Source organism: Lynx rufus, unplaced genomic scaffold, assembly GCF_022079265.1.
Source record: "Lynx rufus isolate CCGP_SWC_20201006 ecotype Redwood Valley unplaced genomic scaffold, mLynRuf1.p SCAF_20, whole genome shotgun sequence".
NCBI lineage: Eukaryota > Metazoa > Chordata > Mammalia > Carnivora > Felidae > Lynx > Lynx rufus.
In genome coordinates, this window is record NW_025814835.1 from 17185769 (window position 1) to 17213755 (window position 27987).

At 44.5% G+C, this 27987-nt stretch overlaps 1 protein-coding gene across 4 annotated transcripts in view; it reads right to left on the reverse strand.

The window, feature by feature from the left end:
* ZNF532 (zinc finger protein 532) overlaps nucleotides 1-27987 on the reverse strand; it is a 59128-nt gene that overhangs the window by 22868 nt on the left and 8273 nt on the right. Inside the window, exons 2-5 of one of the 4 annotated variants that reach the window (XM_047086122.1) lie at nucleotides 20813-20994; nucleotides 16155-16331; nucleotides 10195-10357; nucleotides 5994-6275 (exon numbers count right to left, since the gene is read on the reverse strand). The exons of 1 other annotated variant lie outside the window; for it this stretch is intronic. In XM_047086122.1, the coding sequence (XP_046942078.1) occupies nucleotides 5994-6275; nucleotides 10195-10357; nucleotides 16155-16331; nucleotides 20813-20994 (804 nt within the window). The remainder of the gene's footprint in view (nucleotides 1-5993; nucleotides 6276-10194; nucleotides 10358-16154; nucleotides 16332-20812; nucleotides 20995-27987) is intronic. 2 more of the 4 variants (XM_047086123.1, XM_047086124.1) reach the window with 2 other exon arrangements.

Here is a 27987-nt window from a genome sequence, read left to right on the forward strand (position 1 = left end):
GGAAGCCTCAAAAATGGGGGGTGTGTAGAAACGACACAGGAGCCAACTCTTGAACTAGAATCTGGTGCCAAATCAAAGGGCATTCGCTGCCTTGAGATGAATGCTTTATCTCTGCAGCTGCAAAGAGGGGTGGACTGTACTAAGACAGTCAAAGCCAGAATGACTGCTCATCTATGACAGTAACTTAGCTCCTCCTCCCAATTCTAGACACAGAACTGAAACTGGACCACATCTACACCTTCAAAGAATCTCAAAGAGTCTTGGAAGGTAAATTTCAATGGCATCCGAGTTCCATCATTCAGTAAATGCTCCTCTGTTTATGCTCTATTTAAAAAGTTCCATAATGATTCCTCAACATACAGGGGTACCTGGCAGCAAATGAGAAAATGGCTATGATTATCACATATCACTTGGTAGTTTTCAAGATTTGAACACGTACAGACACCTTTTACTTTTTTATTTACTGTCAGGTTACGTAAGTGCAGAATGCATGGTCTGTGAGAATGTTGCTGGCTGTTACCTCATTGAGGGGATCCTAATTTGAGGTTCCTAGAAGCCCCCTAAAAGTGACCAAGAAAGAATGTAAGTAGCTGAGCCTCTACAGTTGTACATAAAATTCTGTGTATTTGTACATTTATCTGGGAAAGGGCTCAATGCTGAGATGAGATCATCAGATTAATAATACGTCTCATTTTCCTGTTTTTGTATTTGAGAGTACGGACATAGGAAAGATGAAGGGATTTCTGTGGTCAAAAACTATTTAAAGCTCAAGCCTAGACTTGACTAACACAAAAGCCCTTTCCAAATGGGCGGGCGATGATCTGAGAACTTCTCTAATCGGTAACTCCAAAGACAACACTCAAGGCACAGCATCACAAACCACAGAATCTACAATAATAAACCGATTTAGAACTTGTCCTCAAAGAGCTTATGATTTAAAAGGACAGCTAAAACCTGCCCATAGCAAGACACTAACATCAACTTTAGAAAGTGATTAATTTTATACCAGTCCCTCTGTATGGAATTTCTGTTAACAGTCGTTTCTAAATGTGGCTGCTTTAACTATTCGTTTTTAAATAACTAAAATAAAGATCTGGCAAATTGTTTTTAAATTCTTACATCTGAGTTTTTAATGGACTCTCTGCCCCAAGTTTTTTTTTTAATTATTTGACTTCATATCAGATTATAACAACTTACTAAAAAATACATTTAAAAAAGCACAAAACGTGGATACTGGGTTAATATTAGTAAAATATGTGTGTGTGTGTGTGTGTGTGTGTATATATATATATATATATATATATATATATATATATGTGTGTATATGCATTAAAGAAATAAACTAGCTACTAACTAAGCAGTACAGCTGGAAACATGTTTTTGAATCTTGAAGACAAAGCTACTGAATTTCTTTGTTTTGGCATGGAACTCCGTACAAAATATTTTTTAGTAAAAATTTTTTGGATGGGAATTGAGAAGAGGAGAAAAAAAAAAAAGGAAACAATTATTGAAACCAAAAAAGGCCATCTTAAAAGAGGAAGCCGTGAATTATCTTGACATAAATTTTTAATCTCTGCCACACGGGCTTACTCCTAACTCAAAATCTTCTCTCCAAAATAATCATCGTACTAATAGCAATAAAATTCCAGCAAATTCCTGTATTGTGGTTGGCAGAATGTGTTTATGTTATTCTCAAAAGGACTCTATCCACGCATATATTTATTTTTAAAGGCATGATTACAGTATTAACGTCAAGTATTCCTTCACGGTTCACTGGTTCAGAACATGTACCTGGTGTCATAACGTGATATTTCACTGGGGAATCCAGTAAAATCAGATCTTTCCAATAACTTCTCACCTGATTGAAGTAAAATAGTATGCTCTCCTGGGACAGTTGGCCAGACACAATTGTCAAATGCCTTATAACTTCATGTTTATGTCTCACCTTAAGTCCAGAAGGATTGGAGGCTGCTTTTCGCCTCACGTGCAGTTCTCACTAGATAGCTATAAAACAGGACCCTCTGAGGTCACTAAAGTATGCAATACTCCCATTTTTTTTTTTAATTTTTTTTTCAACGTTTATTTATTTTTGGGACAGAGAGAGACAGAGCATGAACGGGGGAGGGGCACAGAGAGAGGGAGACACAGAATCGGAAACAGGCTCCAGGCTCTGAGCCATCAGCCCAGAGCCCGACGCGGGGCTCGAACTCACGGACCGCGAGATCGTGACCTGGCTGAAGTCGGACGCTTAACCGACTGCGCCACCCAGGCGCCCCACAATACTCCCATTTTAAAGAAGGGGAAGTTAAGTCTTAAGAGGTTAGGTGTCCTTCAAGTCAGTTACTCGTACTTGATCCATTTATTCGAGAAGTATTTATTGGCTGCCTATGAGCTAGGAACAGAAGCCCCAAAGGCTTTTTGGACGGGAACTGAAGAGAGGAAGAAGCATAAAGCATCTACTGTGAGCAGACGTAAGAGGCAGCCTTCGCAGAGTGGTAAGAGATACGGTAAGGGAAACTCAGGCTGCCACGGAAACCTGCAGGAAGAAGGGAGCAAGGAAGGCTTTCCAGACGGGGTGAGGTCTGAAGCTGAGACCCGAAGGACTAAGAGAAGTTTGCCACTAGAAGGGTGCACTCCTTCAATTAAGACCACCACCAAAAAGCCCCAGAGACGAATGGGCAAACAGTGTTTAAAGCCAAGGGGGCAGCCACGCTTGTCTAACGTGCCCCATGTGAGACGCAGCCGGAGGAAGGGGCATCAGAGGACACGAGGGAGCCGCCGGACGACTGAGGGCAGTGGGGACGCGACACTGCACGATCGGAAAGCCCTCTCTGGCTACAGTGAGAATAATCATCAGGCAACAATGACGGTGGCCTGAACAAAGATAAAACGGGTAGACCGGAAGGGATGAAACGCATGGATGGATGAGGGAGGCGGCCGGGGAGAAGGAAGGAACCACCAAGTCAGGTCAGACAACAAGCTTCTGGTGGTAAAGGCTGGGGGGGTTGGGGGGGTGGCTGTTGGAAGCAGCTTGGGTTCCAAGCTGGACAGGCTAAGAGTTGCTGGGAATTATCCAAGAGGCTGAAACATTCGATAAGCGGCTGGATTTGGGGACTGGAATGCAGCAAGGAACCACGGCTGGAGATGGAGATTTGGAAGCTATGTACACATACACGTATATGAGAAGTGAAGCCACGAGACTAACTGAAATCTCCCAGAGACAGTGGAATGTTTCCAGGACAGAAACCCGATGGGTGTTCTAGCAACCGGGAGAAAACCCAGGAGGGAGAGCAGTGTTCAACACTTAGGGTAGAAAATGCTTTTAAAAAGCCCTGCCCATTGTGTGAATTATGGGCGGGGGGGGGGGGGCCTGCCAACTGAGGAAAAGACTGACAAATGTCGAACTGCCTGGACAGTTAAGGAGGTGGGTTTTGTGACAAGGTGGAGCTGAACCTCAAAGGTGGCCGAGGAGGAGGAACCAGGAGTGGAAAAGGGCAGCCAGAAAGGAGCCTGCTTGACCATCAGAAGGGAAGAGACAGAAAAGACAGAGGGCAGGGGATCGGAGGCTTGCAGTTTAAATGGAGAGAGGTGACGCAAGGGTTCGGACAGGAGGCAAGAAGAACGGGAACAGAGACTTGAGAAGCCTGTAGGCGGGCTGTCGGGAGGTGCAGGGATCTGGTCTGGTTCAGAACGGCAGAAGGCATGCACAGATTGCTGACACACGGTCCGCACTCTGTACATTTCACCGGTTTGTGAAGACATGTCGTTCCTTTCCCTTCCCCACCTCCTCGCAGGTCTCTCCAGGCGCGTGAGCGGCACTGAAAATGGGACCTGATCTCAAGTGCCGCATCCCAAGAGGCAGGCTCTCAACTTCCTCAAAGCTAATCCTAAAACCTACTAAGCCCAACGCTTCCCCGGGACGAACGGCTGCCTCTAACGGAAGGTACCCACGCCGTGCCCGGCACATCGGCACACACAGCCAGCTCAGGGCGGTGTCTTATGCTACTGTCCTAGGGCAAACAGCTCGAGTTAGTGTTGAATTTCATCATCCCACCACATCTTTCTCGGAGCTGTCTCCTCATCTTTTATTCTAGACCCAATGACTGTCGGATGTGCAAAATAAAGGTAGTTTAAAAAAAAAAAAAGAAAAAAGAAGAAGGAAGTTGGAAATGTTCCAAGATGGTTACAAAAATCTCAGATGTGTAAGAAATGAAAGCTCTGGGCTCCTTAGGTCGAGGTCTGCTCCTGTTTTGGCATTTGTAAAGTCCGGTTTGGATGCCAAGAAAAAAAGACGTTTCCTAGAATCACCACAACGGGCGTGGAAATGTAACTACAGGTAGTGTATTTATACAGTAGATTAACCAAGTACTGCCCCTTAAGAACTACTCAGTATTTGCAATGAATATTGTTATGACCCTCAAGTTGAGATGACTATATAAGCAACGTGTTAGTAAAGCCATATATATTCTGTAAGTACTTTTTCCATGAAGAGACGCCGAATCAAGTGTAGTCAGACCAAATAAAAACATCTTTTTGCAGTGTGATCAATGCTCAGAGACAAGTTCGTACCATTTGGAGACGGCAGTGAGGTAAAACACGTCAACCACATGTGCTGCTCAAATAAAACAGTATAAATGAGACGACAAAGTCATTGTCAAAACACTTAATTTAACAAACTTTTCAAGGATCTAGTATATACTAATTACCAACCAACTCCTATGTACTTTTTACACAGGCTCCCCAAGGAGAACTATTTGGTTTTATTGCCTTAAGTTAAAGCAATGGAGATGGTTTTTTTTAAAAGTATACTGTATCTGAACCCAATGGTGGATCATAGTGTCACGAAGAGAAACCAGCCCCCATTAGGTGCCTTGGGATTTGATACAAAAAGAATACAGCACCTATTCTTATCTAAAAATTCAACCGGGGTCTAATCAAATTTCTAAGAATTATGGGATAAAGAGAAGCAAATTAAGCAACGTCAAAAGGAAGCAATTACCCAAATCCAGAAACGGGGGTGACATATAAAGGATGTCCAATTTTTTAAACAAATCAATAGCACATTAAAAAAATAAAATTGAGGGAGAACTACTACAGAGTAAGAGATTTAAGTTACACAAAAACCAAGTGCAATGCACACTCTTTCTAGAACAATCCAACTTAGAAACCACCAGAAAAACATTACAAAATAATCTTGCTAGATTTATTAGGTCTAACAACGGGCATTTAAAAAATGCTTAGTAGTTGGAGACGTGTACTTACTATTTTAAACAGAATATAAATATTGCAACTCAGGGGCGCCTGGGTGGCTCAGTCGGTTAAGCGACCGACTTCGGCTCAGGTCATGATCTCGTGGTCCGTGAGTTCGAGCCCTGCGTCGGGCTCTGTGCTGACAGCTCAGAGCCTGGAGCCTGCTTCACACCCTGTGTCTCCCTCTCTGACCCTCCCCCGTTCATGCTCTGTCTCTGTCTCAAAAATAAATAAACGTTTAAAAAAATAAATAAATATTGCAACTCAGATTTTTCATTGATTTTGAGGTATAAAGCCTCTCCTGTAGAATTTAAGGAAGGATGAGGTACCTCTTTCTCACTACCAATTCTGCAAAGAATCACATTACGTCATACAAACACTCCTAACGAGGACATCTGGGTCACTTCCGTTGATTAACCGACTCTTGGTCTCGGCTCCCGTTCATGATCTCATGGTTCGTGAGTTCCAGCCCCACATCAGGCTCTGCGTTAAAAGCACGGAGCCTGCTTGGGATTTCTCTCCCCACCCCGCCCCCCCCCGCCCCTCCTTGGCTTGCTCTCTCTCTCTCAAAAAATAAACATTAAAAAACAAAACAAAACAAAGAACTCCTAACAGTTTTCAAAACATCGCTTTCTTTCTCTCCTCCTTTCTTCCTGGTTCGTTAATTCCTGGCAGAGCCGAGCTCCCAGGTGATGCCAGGCCCGTGCCCTTCCTCGCACTAACGGGGTGACCTCCGCTCTTACCTTCCCGTGCTCCTTTCTCACGTGGGAAATGTAAACATCTCTCTGCGTGAACAAGCGGCCACACTCCCAACACGTCCACCCGGGACTGGCCACCTTCTTGGGTTCCATGGATTTTTTCACAGGTGATGGAGACTTCTTTTCCAATTTCTCTTTCCCGTTCGTGGCTCTGGTATCCTCTTTGTTTTGATTTGCTGAATTTTGAGTTGCAGGCTTAATGCTCAAAGGCAAGTTTATACCCAAGTTTGGAGGCCCTTCAATACTTTTCAATGTTCCATGCATAGACTATGTTACAAAAAGAAAAGAAATATCTATCACAAATCGTTACCACTGAGAGAAAGCACGTGTGGACTATCTTAACACATTATAGATATTCCAATATGATGTTATATTCATTCAGAAACATTTCTTAATACAGGAAGAAGAAAACCGAAGTGAAATACACACTTGAAAAGAGACAAAGGGGAATTAACTTTTATGGCTGCTCTAAGCGATGCATTTTTAGTTTCAAATAACTTCTGAAAGCCTGTGCCATTTTTAAATTCTTAAAAAAAAAAAAAAAAAAGCCTTCTGTATTGAGTCCAAATTATTCCTGGCTGCCTATCCTCCCCCAGGGAACCCGTGAGTCCTGTGCAACACACTCTATCTGGGGAAGAACATCTTACTTTCACATCTATCCAGAAACGCGTGAAAAGGCTGACACCGGGGCAGGTATTCAAGACCCCCAGCCGATCACCTTTAACAAGACCCTGAGACCAGAACAAAGCCTTCTCCCTCCCTTTCGTACCTTCTGCATTCTTGGAACACTTGGGAGAGTTTGGGTTTTTGTTGGGGAGTTTCGGGGCTCATTTCAATCTCCCTACAGCCTACTCCGGTCTCTCTCTTCTTACCGATACCACCCAGGCTTGTGGACTGTCTGCAGCAGATGCCGATACTCAAAAAGCCTCTTACAGTTGCTTAGAGTGTTTATTATCGTTCACGTAACAGCCACGACAGCTATCTGAACTTACACTCGCAGGATTCCAATTTCTAATGGGGTAAAATTAGTGCCATCTGGGTCTAAAGATCTGCTTGCTTTGGTTTTTGTTTTGTGTTCTAGAAGCAGAGTTCCCCCTCACCAAACCCTCCCTGCCCCCCCCCCCAAAAAAGGAGGGAAATCAGTCCGTGCCTCAATGATGTAGGTAGGATTTATCTTTTGAACAGGGCCTTCTCACGTAGCCAGCATTCAGGCTTGTAGCTACTAGCCTCAGAGTCCTGAACCTGTAGAACCTACAGAAGGACACAACGTGACACACGTTTCCAAATGAGCCCGGGGTCTCCTACGTCCCACAGACTCACACTGAATAGATCTCGGCTCCACAGTCTTTCTTGAGTGTTCAAGAAGGTGTTGCCTCAGCGTGCTCTCCATCATAATTTCTCAGGAAAGCCTGCCTCTAAGCAGTGCCAAGAATTCACCAACCTTCGTCAGTACTGTCTTACCCCAGAAGGAAAAAGAGGGTCTGTCATCATGTCATGAGCAGGGGCCACACCGGTCTACCCAGAGGACACTTAAACTGGTCTCTCAAAAGGGCCTGGGAGGAATGTCTGATGTCCTTTGGCAAGAGACAATCTGGGGCGAGACGTGATCTCTTGGTGGCCAAAAGGCTGTGCACTGGCCTTTTTCAAAACAGAAGCCAGGTTTTTCATTTTTAACCATTTAAACCCCAAAGGAAGCAAACCTCAAAATTTTCTAGCAAATTTTTCATACGTTTCTAGGCAAATACATTTTTGACAAATGCAAGTTGAGGAGAGGGTGATGTATTAAAATATTCTTCTGAAAAAAATAAACAAAAAATAAAATAAAATAAAATAAAATAAAATAAAATAAAATAAAATAAAATAAAACAAAACATTCTTCTGTAAGCTGACCTTGCAGGGCTACAGAAATTACAGAAAAGCAGCCAAAAGTTCAGCTGTGCAATGAAATGTGTGCTAAAATGGAAATTTCTAATTCACTCATTTCATTTTCACATCACAAGTAAAAATAACATTGTTTGGTAAAAACAAGTATCTTTTTTTCATAAAAGAAATACAACTTAATTCTTAAAACTGACCTTTCCTTAGGTCCTGTAACCACAAATAACTTGAATGATTGTAACTTAGAATTTGCTTTAAATGTAAATGCCAACATGTCTATGCATGGGATCCTATGCGGTGAATAAATCTATGCTTTGGCAGAAGAAATGATACAAATTGGGGGTGCCTGGGTGGCTCAGTCGATTGGGCGTCCAACTCTGGCTCAGGTCATGATCTTGCGGTTCATGAGTTCAAGCCCCACATCGGGCTCTGTGCTGACAGCTTGGAGCCTGGAGCCTGCTTCAAGTTCTGTGTCTCCTTCCCTCCCCTGCCACCTCTGTTTCTCCCTTGCTGGTACTCTGTCTCTCTGTCTCTCTCTCTCTCAAAAATAAAGATTAAAAAAAAAATTAAAAAAAAAAAAGAAATGATACGAGTTGGATTAAATTAGGCAAATAAGGATCTACCTTTACATGAACATGTATGTGGGGAAACACTGTTCCTCTCCTTTCTCTTAATTCTTTTCCTTGTGAAAAACTGAACAGCACAGCTAGTGATATAAATAAAGTCACAAGAACTGGTGTAGATCTTAAAAATAAAACGCAAAAATAGGGGGCCCCTAAAACTTTATCTTTATTCTCACCCATCCCCAAACACATAAAGAAAGGCAGGGTATTTTAAACGTATGGAACATACTTGAAATGAGAACATAAGCGAGTATTCCCACTGTTTTCGTATCATGTAGTCTTATAAAGGTTCAGGTGAATAAAAACAATTCTTTCGTCCTTGTGGCCATGGGATTTGCCACTCCTCTTCAGTCTCTATTTCTTGGAACCTTGTATTCCTCCAAATTCACTATTAACACAAGGAAGACCCTAACCGCAAAGTCGATGACCCCACTTTCCAGATGTTGTGGGGGTTTTTTTTCCTGGTCATTCACTAAATAAATATTTGTTGTCAAGACGGTTTTGTAATTTTAGTGAAAACCTTTGAAGTAACTGAAGAGGATTTTACTGCACTTCAAGTGATGATCAGGAAACCTATCTCCCATGCATTGATTCACCCTAGGAATGCCCCAGTGCCACCCCCTTCTCCCGGCTGCCAACCAGCAGACCCTCTGAGACGTTAGGTTCTTTGCAGTAGGCAGTTACACTATGTGAGCGCACATAGGCTCAACACGGGAAATTTCAAGGATTAACGGTCCATTCATTTAACTAAGATGAGACTAGACTAATTCACAGACCTTCATCTGCTCTTGAAACTGACCTTTCTCGTATAATATATTAAAAAAGAGAAGAACTAAGAGAAAGAGAGATGGAGTTAATGATGCTGGGCCTGTTATTTTCTCTTTTTAAAGAGTCAAGTCCCTTTAAGCTCTGAGGACTGCTGGATATTATCTCCTAATCACATGGGAATAAAACTGCTTACCCCATCACAGTGGGCAGTTAAGAGACTAGGACTCAAGCTCTGTCCATCATGAGCTTAAAAGGCTGTGAAGAGATTTAGGCGCCCCTTTTGGGTGTCGGGGGTGGGTTATCCAAACTGGACATTTATTTCGTTAACTGAACACTCACCGGGGACCAGACACTGTGCTGTACCCAGCACATTTCACTATCAATTTACATGCAACCTTGATAGAAAAAAAAAAAAAAAAAAAGAAGAAAAGATCCAGGGGCATCCATTATCATGCAAATTTAACTGCTTAAATAATCTCAAGGGAAGACCTCGTTTTTCCTAAATACACCGGTATCTGTAACGAATTAACACAATTCGCCAGAGTCCTTGTCTATTTCTAAAGCCTGTACAAGACGGACTTCTCAAAGAAAAGTAAACTGCATCGTCATCGTTTTCACATGTAGGACAAAAAAAAAAGAATCCTAATACTTTATTTTTCTTTTAGAATCCCAGGGCATTCATCTGTTACTCTGTGTTGATCTTTCATGGTGACCCAGATCAGGACTCAGGAATAAGCGGCGTCAGTCAAGCGAACGTCTGACGGCCGCATTCTGTAAACTGCTCAGTACCAACATCAGTACCCTTCCCTTCCCTCAACAGCATGCAGCTTCCTCGGCATCTACAGCTCAGCCTTGACTCGTGATCAATGAATGTGGGTCTGCAATGCACTTAACGGACACGAGAGATGCGCACACACCTTGATATGGTCCATCATGAGTTGCTTCTGTGCATATAAAAGGGAACAGTCGGGACACTTGAAAACAGACACCTTCTGGTTTTCGATGTGTTGGTCAAAGTGGCGATACAGCAGGGTTTGCAGGGTAAACACAGTGTCGCACATGGAACACTTATAAATTATTCTAAAACAGAAGAAGTGTGTGGACAGGTCAGTCAGCCCTCAACTCCGAAGCCGAGGGAACTGTTACTTTACATCTCAAGGGGGCAGAGGCAGTGAGAACACGTAAACACGGTAAAAATAACAAAAACAGTTTAGCTTTGAAACAAACTTCTGAAGGCAACTGGCATCACTCAAGCGCAGACCAATCTTCACAGCTTGAGTAAAGGTGCATTCAACCGCCTTTGCAGTGAAGTCTCAATTAATGACCATTTTGTTACTTACACATCTACATCTGACACTTGTTTTGTTTTGTTTTTTACAAGATCTTCGTTTGTTCGTTATTTTAACACAGAGCAAAAGAACCTTTGATTTTTTTTTTTCAGGTATTCTTTAAGATAGGACCAGGAACACAGCTGGATGGCGGTCCCCTAACTTGATAAAGAATTTTGTTAATGAACTTAAGTCGGGCTGTTCAGCTCTGATGCTTGCATAAGCTGTTACTTGCCCCGAGTTTTCTTTTCGAGTTCGTAACAATTTTACACTGAAATCGCAGTATTTCTCTACGTGTTCTTCATAAGGAAAGCCCTATGCCAGTAAACAATTATACACCAAAAAAAAAAAAAAGAAAGGAAAGAAACAGAAAAGAAAATCCATACCACAGTTGCTTCAACACTTGAATGTCTGCTGTGTTTAAAATGGTTTAGAACACAGTCTACTACGAACCATTTCTGTACCTTACTGCCAAGCAACCTCCTTAAAAACTAATTCGTTATACCCGAACCTTCTGAACATAATCCCCTCTATCCATCAACACCTTCCACTGAAGCTCAGGCAGGAGGGAAAGCACTAGACTCCCCCGCTACCAAACCTCTGCCTCCAGGGGCTCTCCTGGTGGTTCATGAACATATTCCAGGATGGGTCACCTTTCTTCAGTGACTGTTCCAGGTCTCCTGGTCCTCAGGGGAGGCCACAGGGACCCCTGTACTGCCTTGGAAGGAGAATGGCGAGAAGAACAAAGAATCCTCGGAGCTTAGGAAAATGGCAGAGAAACACTGACAGAAGGGACAAGTCAGAGAGGAAAAAAGCCACGTTGTGCTTCTGTTTGCTATTTCTACAGCAAAGCAAAGAAAGGCATGCCTCTGGAAACCCCATGTCTTTCCTCTCAGGGTCTTCTCAAGAAAGCACTTCTCGCTTCGTGGTTCTATCAAAACATTACAGATTTAACTTTTTTCCCCCTTTTTCCACATAAAATTTGTAAGTTTAATTGGATTGAGCGGCACGGGTTTTCCAAGGTCTCGACATATTAGTAATTTAGCGCAGATCACGAGCACATGTGACTGGGGAGGGGAGGGATGTTCTTGTTTGTCTGTTTGTTTTTAGGACTTCGTGACCTCGCCACACACTCGAAGGAGGCACACAAGTGATGTTGTCATCATTAACCTGACCAAGTGTGACAAGGATGTTCATTTCCTCACTATTTAAAATCGCTTAGAATTGAAAGTAGCCCCAACATCCGGTAATATTAAGTACTGAAGTCAGAGCAACTATGTGATTTTTTAAGAAGTATGCTATGGACGTATACCAATGGACGTATACCAATGACCGGAAAGACTTTCGTGAAAATGAACACAATACGTAACAAGGCAATATGTACGATATGACCACATCTTTCTAAGGGCATAGAGAAGAAGCAGAAGGTTATAGAACTGTCATCTCTGCGGGATGGTATTACAGGTTTTCTTACTGTTTTCCTGGTCTGTACTTCTCAGTTTTTCTGTTATTAGCATACAGCAGTAAGAAGAAAAGAATAGCCTCAGGAAGAGAATGAAAATTTACTAGCTAGGCTAAGAGAGGTTTCCTCAGGATTCTATTCTTACATTTTCAGAAATAACTATTTCATGAAAAATGGCATGGTTCCTTCTATTCGTGCCACATTCCTTTGGGGAGGGGTTTTTGTTTGCTTTGATTTTTATGCTCTCTACCACAGAGCAAAGAAAAGTATAAGAGAGGAGATCAACTATTTACCTAGGCATTTTTCTGGGGAACAGTTTGCCGGTAGAATACCAGGACACCGCCCCACAAACTGCTAACTCGTATGAAGGGGGAGGTGATGGCTTTCTAGAGGAGAGATCTGGCGGACACCCACTTGGCCAGACGATGAAGTCCGAACTTCCACGGGAAGCACAGACAGGCAGCATGTGTCTCTGACATAACACAATGAGGAGCTTCCTGCCAGGAGGACGTGTCCCGAGTCCAGCTACAAGAAGGCCGTGACGGACGGAGGTCATCCCAAGAACGAAAGGCCAGTGTCCTCTTTTGGATGACCAAAGACAGGAGAGGCAGGGAAAGAGCAAGCAACTGTTCCAGAGGGAAGAACGAGACAGGACCGTTAAATGCAGAACAAGCTTCTGGATAGGATTTTGAACCTGAGCCAAACAAACAAACAAAAAGATATTTTCTCATTTATTAGAGAAATTGTAATGGGGTCTAAGCACTGGGCAGGAATGAGCCCAACACCGATTTCTGATTGGGACGGCTAAATGGTGGGGACATCCCTGGCTGTCCTTTTTGGGAGGAGAGGCAGAACACCGATATTTATGTCATGCTGCCCATTATTCCTGAACACGAGAAAAAGAGACTCGGGGAGAACGAGACAGTGGAGTAATATTAAACGTCGTGAATGCTGACAATTAGGGAATGTGGGGGGGAGGGACGTCAGAGTCTCTATAGAGTCCTTCCAACTTTTGCGTAGGACAGAAACTAAAAAATGTTCAAATGGTGCTCGTGTTAAAAAAAAAAACAAAGCCCAAATAAACGAGCCTCATTGACCCAGAGTTAGATCATGACGATCCCGACTGACGATGGAAGAAAACCACAGGGGACAGCCAGGCCGGGGAGGGAAGGTAGTCGGGCAAATGTGTGGGTAGAGCTCGGTGAGGGAACAGACAGAATCATAGCGTGGCTGGATTCCCAGGCTGTGGGGCCGGCGGCGGAGGTCCTATGGGGTCGTAATGGGCTCTGAGAGCCGAACTTCTAAGCGTGACTGAATCCTACCCTGGTGGCAGGACTGAGGGAACGGTCGGATATGATAACCAGGCCAGGGGGTGGGGTGGCGTGGAACCGAAGAGAAGTGGGGAGGGCAGCGGAAGGGGTTAAAAAGAACTAGAAGGCTAAAAGCAAATACCCACGCTCAGGTCCAACCCACAGCCTGCTTCCCTTGAAACCGGGTGCTACCCTTGAAACACATGCAACAACAAATGGAATGAAACATCCCCAGCTCTGAAATCACCACCACAAACCTCCTCCTTTACTGCCACTAAGCGCCAAGCACTGTCCTGAGCAACACCTGACAGCGTCCACACCTGCCACAGGCGAACCACAGATGGGCGCAGAGAGATGGGAGGATCTGCTCGATGTTGCACAAAGCCTAGGGCCCCGGTTCAAACTCAGCTCTGTCGGACCCCAAAGCCCTCCGCCCAGTGGCGACCACAACTTTGCACGTGCTTTATTTCATAGGGACCTGTTCAGAAACTGTCTCTTATGTAATTAAGTGTAATTAAAGTGACTGAAAAGCAAGAAACAAACACAGGAACAGTAAGTACCTGGCATCTGAGAAATACTACGTAAACGTTACATAAAAAATTTTTTTTAAATAAACAAACTCTTGCATTGTCCTTTTCAATTTGAGCTGCTGGGACTGCAGGGCTTTATGGGTGCGTTTTCAGACCTCCACATATTCTCTAAAGGAAATGGGGGAGTGGAGTATTTTTATACTGATCTTTTAAGTTAATGCACATCACTTGCATAATGATGAGTCACTTGCATAACTGCCTGTTAACCAAATACTGCTAAAGGACTTCGATGCCTGAGTTTCCAACGCAGTCAGGGCTACTGATTTGGGGGGGCTGCCCTGAGATGCAGGGCAGGGATGGATTTAATGTCAAAAGGAAGCTTCCGAGTCAAGTGTAGGCCGGACAGCATTCCAGCAGGCCGCAGGAAGGAAGGTTTTCCAAGAGCCTGAACTGGGAGAGGCGGCAGGCAAGAGGGATCTCAAGGCACGCTGTGGTCCAGTCGTGACCAACAAAGATAAAAAGAGCCCGAGAAGCGGCACCTGGTACCACAGCCAAGCCGCAGGGAAGGACGCGCTCCAGCCAAGCACCATGGTCACCTTGAATCAATGAAGTTAAGTTAAAGTTCACTGCTTTGGCAGTTTTGTCGTATTTCACTTATAATTTATTTACTTATTTATTTTTTAGCTTTATAGTTTAAAACATAGTAGTCCATGCCTATCTTTAGGCTTGGCACTTATTAAGGAACCACTATAGTGAAAATAATTTTAGGACAATACCGGAATAATTTTTTCCTACGCATGACTCAAATTTGAAAAATGCTCTTTTGGTTTATGTTAAAAATTTGCTGCCCTGTATTCCCAGGTAACAACTACTATTCCAGATTTCAGTGAAGTTTGATTTATTTGAAGAAAGAACCAAATAAAAAAAAAACCTATTAACTGGGGGCAAGATACTGCTTTAGTGTCCAGAAGCCTTACTACCACGAACACCAAAGACTGCTTTACTAGAACTCACTGAAGTGCGTCTTCAGGGTCAAGACACCAAGTGCTACATGGATCGCCCAATCTGCAGTTTGAGGATCCACAGAGATCAGAGCGAAGGTCCCACTAGAACAGAATCCCATTTTATCGTAGTTCTTTTAGCAAACAGACTCATTCCTGTAGCGTCCAGTCATTAATATCTCCCCCAAACTAAAGGTTACAATGCAAGCCAGACATATATGACATGGAATACCCACATCTTCCCTCCAAGCTTTCCTGGACTGTGGGTGGGGTGAAACCCACCAATAGCCTGGGGCAGCAAATTTAGCCTCACGTCACGATCAGATGCCACACTGCCATAAATAATCCTGGAATAAAGGAGCCTGGCCAAGAGCAGCTCCAGTGCTGTGTACATGACAAAGAGGAAATGTGGAAAGGACCAGTGCTACTGAGCCCCCTCTGTGCTCCAGACAGAGGGACTGTGTGCCACGCATCTTAAATGTCACCTCCTCTCTGCCTCACACAAGCTCTGGGATGGAACGCTACCCTCACTTTACAGGGGAGAAAATGGAAGTTGAAACAGAGCCCGTGATGGTCCCAGATCTCACAGCTGGTGGGGGGGTGGCAGGACTCCGCGTCCAAGGCCCACGTTCCCTCCTCTCTGTTAAGCTGCCTGTAATGCAGGCAGGCAACCCTCGTCTGCTGAAGCAGACGCTTCGTCCTTAAAGACTCAGTAAAGCAAAAACTACAAAATAAGGAGCAAGATTAAAAGGCAAAAATGAAGTTTATTTTTATGAATCAAGGACTTATACTGGCTGTGAAGTTAAATTCAGTAACCAGTGTTTTAAACGGACTTCGTATTATGAATGTTAGGATGAAAAGCGTGTCCCTATGAGAAACCGCGTAAAAATGGAAAGACCGCGTTTTACAGTTCCCCAAGAAGTTAGTTGTTAAGCTCATCGTAAGCCAAAGAGCAAAAATTGATAAATATTCACCTGCTTCGTAAAAAAAAAAACCAAAAAAAAAAAAAACAACTGAAGACGAGAGCATAAATAATAGGTAACATTTTCCTCTGGACAGAGGCTTCACCTGGGAAGAGCTGAATGGGTTAGGTAGCGATGAGCTACGAGCGGCGCCTCACGGAGCATCGGAATCTGCGCGGTGGCCTAAGTCTTCATCTCTTTGAGTTTTCTTCCACAGAACTACTCCTTCCTCTAAGTCGCTAGGTAAAGCAGTGGCATAAAAGTCAGAAGGCAACAGGACTTACTTTGGCTCTCCTATCTTGACGCCAGGATGCTGTGTGTAGGCATGGGAATGTGTGCTTGGGGCAGACTTAAACGCCATGGGACAAATAGGACACTTGTAGAAGACTTCACAGTGAGAGCCCTGGATGTGAGACTTCAGAGCGGCCACGTCAGAGTACACGACATTGCAATGGACACACCTGCCAGGAAAACAAACACGCGGTCGTCAGCACGGGACCCTCACACATGTGCACCTTCGCTGTAAAAGTCAGGTAAAATGAGCATGGTTTAATGGCCTCTTTAAGGTTTCTAATGGCTTTTTGGAAGTAAGCTTTGGGGTTTTTTTCTATTAATAACAGATCAAATTATTTTTATAGATTTAAGAAAGAAGATAGTGAAGAAGAAAAAATAAAACTCAAACGGTCTGATTCTTGGGCATCTTTAAATTTTTCAGGAATAAATACCCGAACTCCGGACTGTGAAGACCGATGGATCATGGGGGCTGTATTGGGGCCAATGGACATGGCAAGACCTTACGACCTGTGACCCTGGAGAACACTCCCACGTGCTAGGTTCTCACACCAGGCCCTGGGGTTCCTAACCAATGGCATTTCCAATGGAAGAAATCTTCACTGCCTCAACCTACGTGCCATCAACGGAGGGGCAGAGAGAATAAATCAGTACTGGCATCGAAGCCATGGCCACTGTCTCCTGGTGCACAGTGATGTGGTCAATGTGTCTGGAGGTTAAGGGAGCCTGTGGGGCAGAGAAAGTTAACCACCTAGGTTGTTTATCTCCTGGAAAATAAGTTCAAGCACACTTACTTACATTTGTCTAAGAAATAACATGAATTATAAACTTCTGACAAGTCAACATCACTAAATGAATTCCTCTCCAGTTAACTCCCTGACTTCTTGAGTGTGTAATGATTGGATTAGCTCAAGAACTGATCACATCTAGTCCCACAGAAACCAGCTCTGGCACTTAAGATACGTTTCCCCCCAACCTCATCTTTCTCGTGCAGGGACTCTCAACAACACTTACGGACACATCCATTTGATGACCTCACCATCCTTTGTTCACGCCTGAAAACTACTTGAGGGTAGGGTCTGTGGAGACAAACCTGTAATGCACCTGAGCGGACACGCTCCTGGAAGTGAAGGTGGGAGCTGGCTTCAGGAACGAGGACTGTGGACAGGGCCTGCCTTCCAGCGGGCAGGGCTTGATCATTTCTGCATTAGTCTCAGGTACTTCCATCCTTGGAACCTCCCTCCTGAATTATGGGGATGCCAAAGTCACACAGGACTGGCCTTATTTGAAGCATGTGGGTTCTATAAAGGGTGCCATGTTAAGCTTCGCAAGTATTTCATACAAATCGTAATTAACGCATTCGCGTTTTAAATGACTTAAGGCGTAATGTTTGGCAACCCATATATTAAAGATACTAAATAATAATAGAATAATTAAGAAAGCTCCATTATCTTATCTACTTGAACTACTACTTTCAGCTTTAAAGCCACCCAACCACACTGAAATTATTTTGGGTTAGACTGAACTTGTGTTGTCTTGAACAGGCTACTGATCTCTGGGCGAATGTCTCATTTGTAAAATGAGAAGAGTTGAAACTCAAGCACTTTTTAGTTCTTCCCGACCCTGAAGCCTAGGATTCCTACGAAAGAGGAAGATCACATAAAACAAAAATGGGTTCCTAATGTAACAGGAGGATCCTCTACATTAGCATCATAAACAGAAAAACTTTCCCATCAAGGGTAGGAAGGTGGTGTTCAAAGAGTCGAGACCCAGGAAGGGGAAAAAGAAACAAATTCTCGACATTCTCTCAAGTCGCCTGGACCGGAAGATTTGATCTTGAAGAAAACAAGCAGGAAGCTAAAGGATCTAGACAACAGTTGAAGGAGAAGTAGCTAAGTCATGGTAAAAAAAGCATCAGGGAGTCCAAGGAAAAACCCTCATCACCATGAGGAAAGAAAGCAGAGAATTTAAAAACAAAGCAAGAAGAGAAAGAGTTGTAGAATACCTGCTGACGGATGCAAGAAAAGTTTCAGGGGCTACAGAGGCCAAGTGGGAATGGAAATGAGACAGACAAATAGAAGACAGAATTTGTAGAGTTCATACAGTATCTTAATGCTACTAAAAATCCAGCCTATGAATATTTCATATACCCGAGGTCCTCTGTGTTCTAGGTACCAATCAAGTTTCTCTTTATGTAAAAAAAAATATACATTTTTTTATTTTTAAAAATCTTTTTTAATGTTTATTTATTTTTGACAGAGAGAGAGACAGACAGACAGAGCATGAGCGGGGGAGGGGCAGAGAGAGGAGGAGACACAGAATCTGAAGCAGGCTCCAGGCTCTGAGCTGTCAGCAGAGCCCCATGCGGGGCTCGAACTCACGAACTGTGAGATCATGACCTGAGCTGAAGTCGGACGCTTAACCGACTGAGCCACCCAGGTGCCCCCCACAAAAAAATTTTTTTTAACGTTTACAGTATACAGTCCTATAAACCCCCTTTCTAGATCCCCTTGATCCAATGGATCAAGAAGTAGGAAAATTCATAGAAACACTGGACTTTTACCAAATCAACCGGGAGTTGGGAGTGACCCACTCAGTACCTGGGAGATACAATATACCTAATAACAAGGCACACTGAGTCACAGAGGCGAGGGAGGCCGGAGAGCCATGCTGAACTTCTCTGGCCAAAGAAAAATCAAATGGAAAATGATGAAGTGCAGAGTCAAAAAGGAGGGGGGAGCCATTACAAGGCCAAGAGGCTGCTAAGTCCCTATCAAGTATTAGGCTGGACGGTTACTTGAAATAGCAGGAAAAAAACAAAAAACAAAAAACAAGGTTAATTTTTTTTCTCCCACCTAAAGAGGTAAACGTGAACTAAGCAGAGTACACACGTGGTCATATCTTCACAGCCTCATGTCCAAGAAAAAAAACCTGTCTTAAACACAAAAGTCTTAGAAATTCCAAGTGCCAAATTTAAGTAACTCTGTGAATGGGGCAAGGGGCGGGGGGGGGGACGCAAGGGATGGGCTTTTCCGACTGAGCTGATGACTTTTGGCCTGACTGCCAGCTTGTTTTAATTTAGGAAAGACACCAGGAATAGCGAAAAGTGCAGAAGTCCTACTTCCTCTATTCATTCCAGCCCAAGTTTACTTTCGTTCTACCGGAAAAATAAACATTTGAGGAAAAGTCTGGCATCTTTTTGAGAGAATAGCACGGAGACGATGTGGCAGAACTGCTTTCCGTTGCTAAACAAAGAACCCAGCGATAATCGTTTCAAACCATGGGGTGAGAACCAAAGCATCGCTGCGTGTGGGTTCTGTGGAGTCAAGGGCACCTGCGACGTGTGACTTTCCTCCCGGGCACTGAAAGCATGCATTCAGATTATCCTGTTCTACTCGGTCACACCCCAGCGGAGACGGACCTCGGACAGCACACTGAGGTTATAGACAGAGGCACCATGGCATAGGGAGAATACATGAATTGCCATAAAATTAGTGGCTAAACTGGCATACACAAAAAAAAACAAAAACCAAAAAAACTCTAGTTCCGTAATTTCCAAACCAAACGCTTCCTACTCGGGTAGATCCCAATGCATCAGGCAGGTGTGCTTCACAGGTTTGGAGGCAGGAGGTAAAAATGGGCACAAAGTCTCTGTTAGCGTCAGAAAAAAGCACAGAGCACCGAGGAACCGCTGATCCTGTACCCTAAGTGTCACTGAAATAAAGCCATCAAATTATACCGACTAGACTTCATTTTTATAAAATATCATAACTGCATCATAACTAAAAGATATCACTGTGTATTAACAGTCTAACGTTAAAGTGACAGGCAACCAAACGCTTAACACACAGTACAGTAATACCTCTATTAACAAAGACACTGTGTATCAGTAACCTGTTCTCTGGGCTGACCTTTGTTGGGTCGAAATATAAAAGGCACAGGAATGTGTTTCGGAAGGTCACAGAGCGGAAGATAAAGTTCAAGCTCATCGTCACTCAATACCAGCTAAATGAACATGAGATTTGCCAGACGTTGTAAAAGACGAATCTGAGAGTCTCAGGGGGGCGGTGAAAAGGGCCATAGCTAAGATGTACACAGACGAGGGAAACGGCCCGGACTTGGGGAATGGGGAAAAAGGGATAGAGGGAGGTTGTCTGGGGCCTGGGGTGGAAGGTTCTTCCACAAAGAGCAAAGTGAGGAAAGGACAAACACCCAATCCTTGGACATGATGAAATACAAGTAAGGGACCATGCACCCTTTGTGTTCTGATCAGAGGAGATGTGTTAAGAGGCAGAGAGATGCATGGTACCCTTACAGGGGTTAAAATGCACAGAGCGTGACCACAGAGGGATGCTGGAAAGGGTGCAGGAAGAAAAAGCCCGAACAGGTCATCAAAGCCGAACCTGGCCCCATGCACGGTTTGGGCTGGAAGGACAGGCTCCGTTTACCCTCAGCTCTGGGGGGACCGGAGGGCCAATACCACAAGGATTCGAAAGGATCAACTCGACCACCAACAAACTAGGCTCCCAGGGGATCTGTTAATTGAGGTATCACTGTGTGACCCCGAAAACCGTGCGCACAGACCATTCGCGATGCTGTGCGGTTACAGGTGAACAGGCTTTACTTGCACGGAAGCAAACGATATACTGACCGAAAACCAACTCTCCGCGTGTAGTGCAGACAGTTCTTGGTGACGTGGCTCTGGAAGTGCACCGACCTGCAGATGGCCCCGCACTCGGGGCAGGTGTAGGGAGATTTGTGCTGATGGATTCTCTGGTGTGATGCGTAACTGCACTGGTTAGGAAGCAGCATCTGGCAGACAGTGCAAGTCTTCTAGATAAACCAAAGGGGGAGACAGGGTTGGTCCTACGAAGTATTTGCTAATAGGCAAAGCAGCTCGGTTACACCCCACAACAACTGCACGTGGCTCGTTTCAAATGCTGCTATCACGGATTCCAAGTCCCAGGAAACCGCAAACTGAGAAGTTACAACCTTCAACGTAACGGCCCTTACCCCGTGCAATCAAAACGATACTGTGCTGCACGGTCAGGGTCATCCCAAAGCATGCCCCAAAACATGAGGTTAAGAGAACGGCAGCTTCGGGGAGACTTCCAATTTTGTTACGTTTGCATTTTGTTTATTTAGTGCAGAGAAGGGGTATTACAGGAGATATTCTTGCAAATTACCGTAGCAAATCAACTTTAATGTGTAATTACACGTTGACAGGCATCTATCTATCTCCACAGTAGCCAGTTCCCACAACTCATAAAAACTTTCTCCAGAATAATAAAAAATTAATTAGAGACTAATCCCGTTTTTTTTCTTCCTTTCTTTCTTTCTTTCTCCCCCGTCACTTCTGTTATCTGAAATCTAAAATACAGAAATGCAAAAGCATGGCCACAGCAATTAGTTGTTCTTTTTCCACTTGAATTGGTCTTTCAATGGACGAGCTGGACATTAGAGGATTTATAATTCAAAGCAGCGAACTCAAATTCAGAGACATAAATTTAGACATTAAACTGAACCTTTATAGAGCTTAAAATCTAATCACATAGGACATCAAGACAGAAATGCTCTTTGGAAAAGACCCCACATTTAACTAACCAGGAAAAACTGAAACACGCTGTTTTTTATCCTGTTAGATGTAAGTGGTAAACATGGCATATTTTTAAAACCCCAAAACAGAAAACTTAAGGTAAATATAAAGGGTCCACTCCAAAAATAAACCTACCATAGCAGGAGGTAAAATGTGTTTAAATTCCACTTAGCCATTCATGCAACAGGTACCTACGACCTTCCAAAATGCCCAATTGGTACTAAAGCCCGTTACAGAAAGCCTCATAATACAGACTCCAGCTAAGACTCAAAATGATCTTTTAAACTGATGACAGCGTTGTAAAATTTTAAGAAGACTTTTTCTTTTAAGCCTTTGACTCAAGCCCCCCAAAATTAAAGTTTACACTTCTGAGCGATTGAAACTACGGAAAACCAGAAAACTCACTTGAACATTCTGTCTGGGTCTCCTCCTGAAAGGACTAAAATACAAACTTTATCCCACAAAATGTTTATTATAATCACAAAGTAAGAACATTACAGGCAGCTTTGAGGAGGTTAGCGTCATTTAAAAATAGTGTTCCTTTTCTAATAACACATAGAGCAAAGGTGAAAACAAGCCACAACAAGGGAAACCAATTCACAGCTTCATGCATTAGAAGATCCTGGTGCCGTCTACATTATCACAGGTAATCACTGGTTTCTTTGAACTCAAGTCTTCTATTTGCTTTCGCCACGCGGTCATTAATCCCAGGCAGTGAATTACACCATCTGCTTTTCCACGGGCTCCTTAGATATAGACCCCATTCCACTAGAGGCCGAGTGGTGAACTAAGTACTTTACATACATTTAAATACAACATCCCATTTAATTCTCATCATGATCTATGAAATAGGTAAAGGAGATCACTGGGAAGCTGTGTACATTTTGGGACCTGAGAGCTTATTGTCTCATCTGTTACAACCGCCTGACAATTACGTTGGGATACGAGGGGACACCCTCTCCACAGCTTCTCTTTGATCTAAAAGCAGCGTGGTCATGCTATTTTTATAAGAGGGGGGAAAAACAGCAACACAAATAAAAGAACATCTAAAAAGGAAACAAAGTCTGCGTTCCAGAAATGCTCAAAATAACTTTCACATGATCTCGTGTCAAGATAGATCAACACATATCCTTCACGATACATATAAAATTCACAATGAATTATTCACTCATATATTTATAATACATACATAACTGTATAAACAGTCGCGGAAATACTGGTGAGTGAAAAGGTTTTGTTGCCAGCAGGTTACCTAAGGTAAGTATCGAAATGATTCAAATTCAGGAAGAGATTTTGCGAACTACTGAGTGTTCTTTACAACAGAAATCTTGAACTGCAAAGACTACGAAAAATGCGTTAGAGCAACAGACACCAACAACTGACATTTCGATACCGACCTTGCTCGTACCCGCTTCCCGGGGCGGGGAAGCGTTTCCTTCGTGACACCCCGTGGGACGGGGCTGTGGGGCCCGTGGGGCTCTGTGAGGGCTGCTCACGGCCCGTGTACCCCCCCCCCCACCTCCCACCCCAGCCGCTGCCTAGCTCCGGGCACCTGCCCTCCATTTCCCCCCACTGAGGGTGCTCACCCCACTCTAGACACAGAAGTTCAAGGAGAAAGTGGGAGCCAGGATGTACTACTGACCCAACTCAAAACACTTCCGTAGTTTGCAATTCCTGGGAGAATTCAGTCCCCGCGGAAGCACGCTGGATTAAGACCTGGTCTTCAGTTTACACACACAGATACGTGTATATTCGTGCACATACGCTACGTTTACTCCCGCGTTTGTCTCTGGGTTCTCGCTTCCACTCCCTGCCTTCGTTCCACTTCGAGAAAAAGCATGGTATTCTGGTTGCAGACATTCTCCTCCTTGATGTCAATAGTTTTAAACTCACATGACTAGTACCTAATGGGGCTCCCTGGAATTTTTTTTTTGTTTCACTCTCCCTGCTTTAGATAACGCTATTACACCCCCTGCTTCCCAAGATGGTGGTGCATTTTCACAGCAGCAAGGAGAACAGCCCATTAGCCTTTCTGGGATGCTCTGAATTCATGGCAATGGCACCCAATCTCTGGATTGAGGGCAATATTAGCAAGGGGGCAAGCCAGGATTTCTCTGTGGTCTAAAAGAATGACTTTTCTTCCTTTTTCTTAATCAAAGGAACTAAAATAGGTCTTAAAACTCTACTTCTCTGCTATACAAGTTGAGGGTATTTACAAGAAGATGAAGCAGTTTAATACCTACGTCTTGATTAGAAAAAAGTATACAGCTGACCCTTGAACAACGTGGTTTAAACTGCGCGGGTCCACTTGCGTGGGGATTTTTTTTACAGTACGGTGTTGCAGTGTATTTCCTCTTCCTTGTGATTTTAACAGTTTCTTTTCTCTAGCTTTATTATAAGGACACATACGACATTCAGAACACGTGTTACTCAAAATCAAGTCTTTACATTATCGGCCAGGCTTCCGGTCAACCACGGGCTATCTATCAGTAGTTAAGTTTAGGGGGCACCAAAAGTTATACGTGGATTTTTGACCATGTGGAGGGCCCATGTCCCTAACCCCCCACGTTGTTCAAGGGTCAACCGTAATGAAATGCACTTAAATGGTTTCATGTGTCTTCTGACGTTTTACTTCCATCATCTGAAAAAGGAGAAGTATTTTCAGTACTGAGTTACTAAACAGCTAACTGTCCACAGTCTCTGGGGCAGACTCATTTGCTCAGAGAACTGCTACTTTTTAAAGATACGACCTCTCAATGGTCAAGTAACACGAGCAGGCTATAGGAAGACAAAGCTGAACAGGAATCACACTCCATACGTGACGATTACTTGTCCTGTGCCCTCTCTGCCCCATCTGGGCACTGCCACCGGCAGCTGGCACCTGGGAGGAGGGGGCCGGGGCGCGTCCCGGCCCTACTGAGGACTCAGGTGTGCCCGGGCTTAGCGTCCTCCTCGCACCCACAAGGAGTCATCTGAGTAATGAGGAAAACAACTCTGTGTGTTTCGATTCACGTTCTAAGGAGGAAAAACACCCTGGGAAAGATGAGAAAAGCTGGAGAAACAGAGTAAATACACCGTGTCTTGTGCTTACGTTTCAAACAGACCAAAGCCGGCAGCTGCCTGCAACAGTGGGCCTGAAGTTCAAAACACCGCCGATTTAACAGCCCCCGTGCTGCACAAACGGTTCCTGCCTCGCGGACAGTTTTGTAGCCTTCGGCCTACAGCAGAATTACCCCCCCCCACCCCGCCCCAAAATAATACCAGTAATAACAAAGTACTCCAGTTGGTTTTCTGGCTTTCACGATGAGAATACGGACAAGGCGTTTCATTCGCCATCTCCCTTAACCTGGCAAGGACATGATGAAAGATCTCTAGCAGGAATGACTATACATATACTTTTGTTTCCAAAGCCAGTGGGTTGTGGTGGTTTTGTCCTCGCATCATTCTGCTACACTACAATCTCCTGGTAAGAGCTGACAGTTAAATGAGAAAGTTTACAGAAAGGCAGAGGGTCAGCACATGCAACCTACTGAGAGAATAATCACGGGAGAAAGGGTTGATCACGCTAAAATGCAAACTGGGACAGGACTAAGCCGGCCAGAAGTGAAATTAAGCGCTTAGGAGAACAGGACCAAGCAAGAGTCAGGAGTCTACAGCGAGTAATGTGTTGGGCGGGCGAGGGCACTGAGGTGGGCTCCACGGTTTCCAGAAGTGGCTGCCTGAAGCACAGCATGTCTAGGAACGAGGGCTGGGCGGGGCTGCTCAAGAAAATTTAATATACTTGGCATGTCGTGCTAATGATGCCCAGAAACTAAACTGAATCGGCAAGCCCTTGCAAATGCAGGTCACTGCACCAAAGTCACCTCTATCTGCTGGCCTGGCTAGAAGCCAAGAGTCCATTCTCATATAATTCTTATGGTCTCTGCCACCGTAAAACGCTTCTGTACCTTCGGTTATCAGTGTGACAAAGCGGAAAGAACGATGAGCCAGCTAGAACACAATCTCGCCTTGAGTGCCCCTCCTGCCACTCACTGGGCATTTGTTTCCCCAACTGTAAAACAGAAGGGTTGACCACGGGACCTGTAACATTCTCGGATTCTAATGCTGGTGTCAATTCTACCCATTAAGAGGTTACTACGGTAAGCACTTCCAGTCTGCACTTGGCTCAATTCGGTCGCGGCTTCACGGGGAGGTGAAGCAGTGACATTCCAATACATTGGAGTATCAATTATTAAAACTACAGATGTCAGTTCTTAAATACTTCACGGAGAACAGGGAAGCTGCCCCACCCCTCCGCCTACTCCCCCAAAGTAGGGATTCTTATCATCACACAGGTGGGAATAAAAACCTCCAACCAGGCCAGATTTACTGCTGTTACAAGTCAAGGGCACACGGGGCTCCATTTTCATTGCACTGCTGGGTTGCACGTGGTGGGGCGAGGAAAAGGATCCACCCAAGGTTCTCTGCCAACCTACCCTCTCCTTAAGCTGCTTGCTCCTCTGGGCGACGGGCAGACACGGGCAGGGCAAGCCGGGCCAAGCGTGCCTGGGGTCCCCCTGCCGTCACGCGTCAGAGTGTGACGGGATTCTGTGACTTGGGTTCTGCCTTGGGGAATGTGGGGCCGTGGGCCTCGGGCTCAACCATACCTTCCAACCCAGCTCTTAGCAGAGACCTGCACCAGCGGGTGTGCTGGGCATGGGGCCGGTTCATAATAAAGTGGCACTCTCGACTCTCGGAGGTAATCAGTACTTTTGTACAGGCTGACCGCAGAACATCCGTGGGAAGGGAGTAGTTGGGAGGGCAGAATTCAGCAAAGGCCACCTAAACCTTACTTCACCTCGATGCATTCTCTTAAAGGTTTCCAAGGCTAAACACACACATGCGGGAAGGCGCTGGGAGGACATCAGGCGCGTGCAGCCACGGCTGGGTTAACAGAAAGACCTTTTGCTTCCGGGACGACCCGTTCAAACAGCAACAGGGGTCAACATCTAAGTGGGGAGAAATGGAGAGATGAACGGGTGATGGTGGCTGCACGCAGCCAAGAAAAAGGCTGTTCCCAGGAGCAAGGCTGGGGTCTTCAGAGGCGGGGCTCCCCAGACGACAGACGGAAAAGACGAGAGTCACCACCTCATTCCTAACGGCTCTCGCAGGTCGGCTAAGGATGAGGATATGTGCTCTGGGCAGGGGAAATGTCTGAGATGCAAAGACTTCGGAGAGAAAGCCCGGGGGGTCAAATGGGTTGCTGTCCTCCCAGGACACCTAGTTCCAAAACTCGAACGAGAATCACAGGCTGGAAGCCTCAGGCTGAGCCTAACGACGGAATCAGTCCTTGAAGACGGAGCAGCCGCACAGGGTGTTTTCAGAGTGAACACAAGTACCTTTCCCTGTTCCTTCCACCAAGCACAACTCCTGGACATCATCTACGAAACAAACACGAAGAGACTCTAAGAGGCCTTTGGCAGGCTGGCTAGGGATCTCAGGACCCTAGCAATGACACGGTGGGGAGTTCTCTGGGTTTCTTTTTGCCTCGTGTATCCCCAGTTTGGAGCTGAAGAAAGCGGCAACTCGGAAACACCAATAGGTAGAGACAAAAAAGAAAGAAAGTCCCCAACAAAAGCCCGCTATTTCTGGCCAAAGCAGCAGGAAAGGGGCAGACTAACAACACAGAAAACTTTTAGACAGTTACTGCTCTACTCCAGCCACGTACCGCAGGAAACACTGTGGCCCCACACCCACCATGCCAAGTGCAGGTACAGCCCAGACCTCCACCCTTTCACAGCTGGGTGTTGTCCCCACACCCTTGCCCAGATGGTGGCAGAGAGAGCCAGTAGGGAAGTGGGGCTTCCACCCCTACCAGCCCAGATGGTTTAAAAAAAACAAAAAAACAAAAAACTCCAGGCCCAGATGGTTTCACTGAAGAATTCTACCAAATATACATATACATATATATATATATTTTTAAATGAATACTAACTGTACAGTCTCTTCTAGGAAATAGAAAAGAATTCCTGTCAGTGCATTATTTAAAGCTAACATTAACCTGTCCAAAACCAACCAAAGAAAGTTAAAAAAAAAAAACTACATGAATTCACACGTAAAACTCTAACACAAAATATCAGCTGATAAAATTCACAATATATAAAAAGAATTACATAGCCTGACCAAGGGGAATTCATTCCAGGGATGCAAGGCTGGTTCAATACCTGAAAAGTCACCCAAAACATGGACTC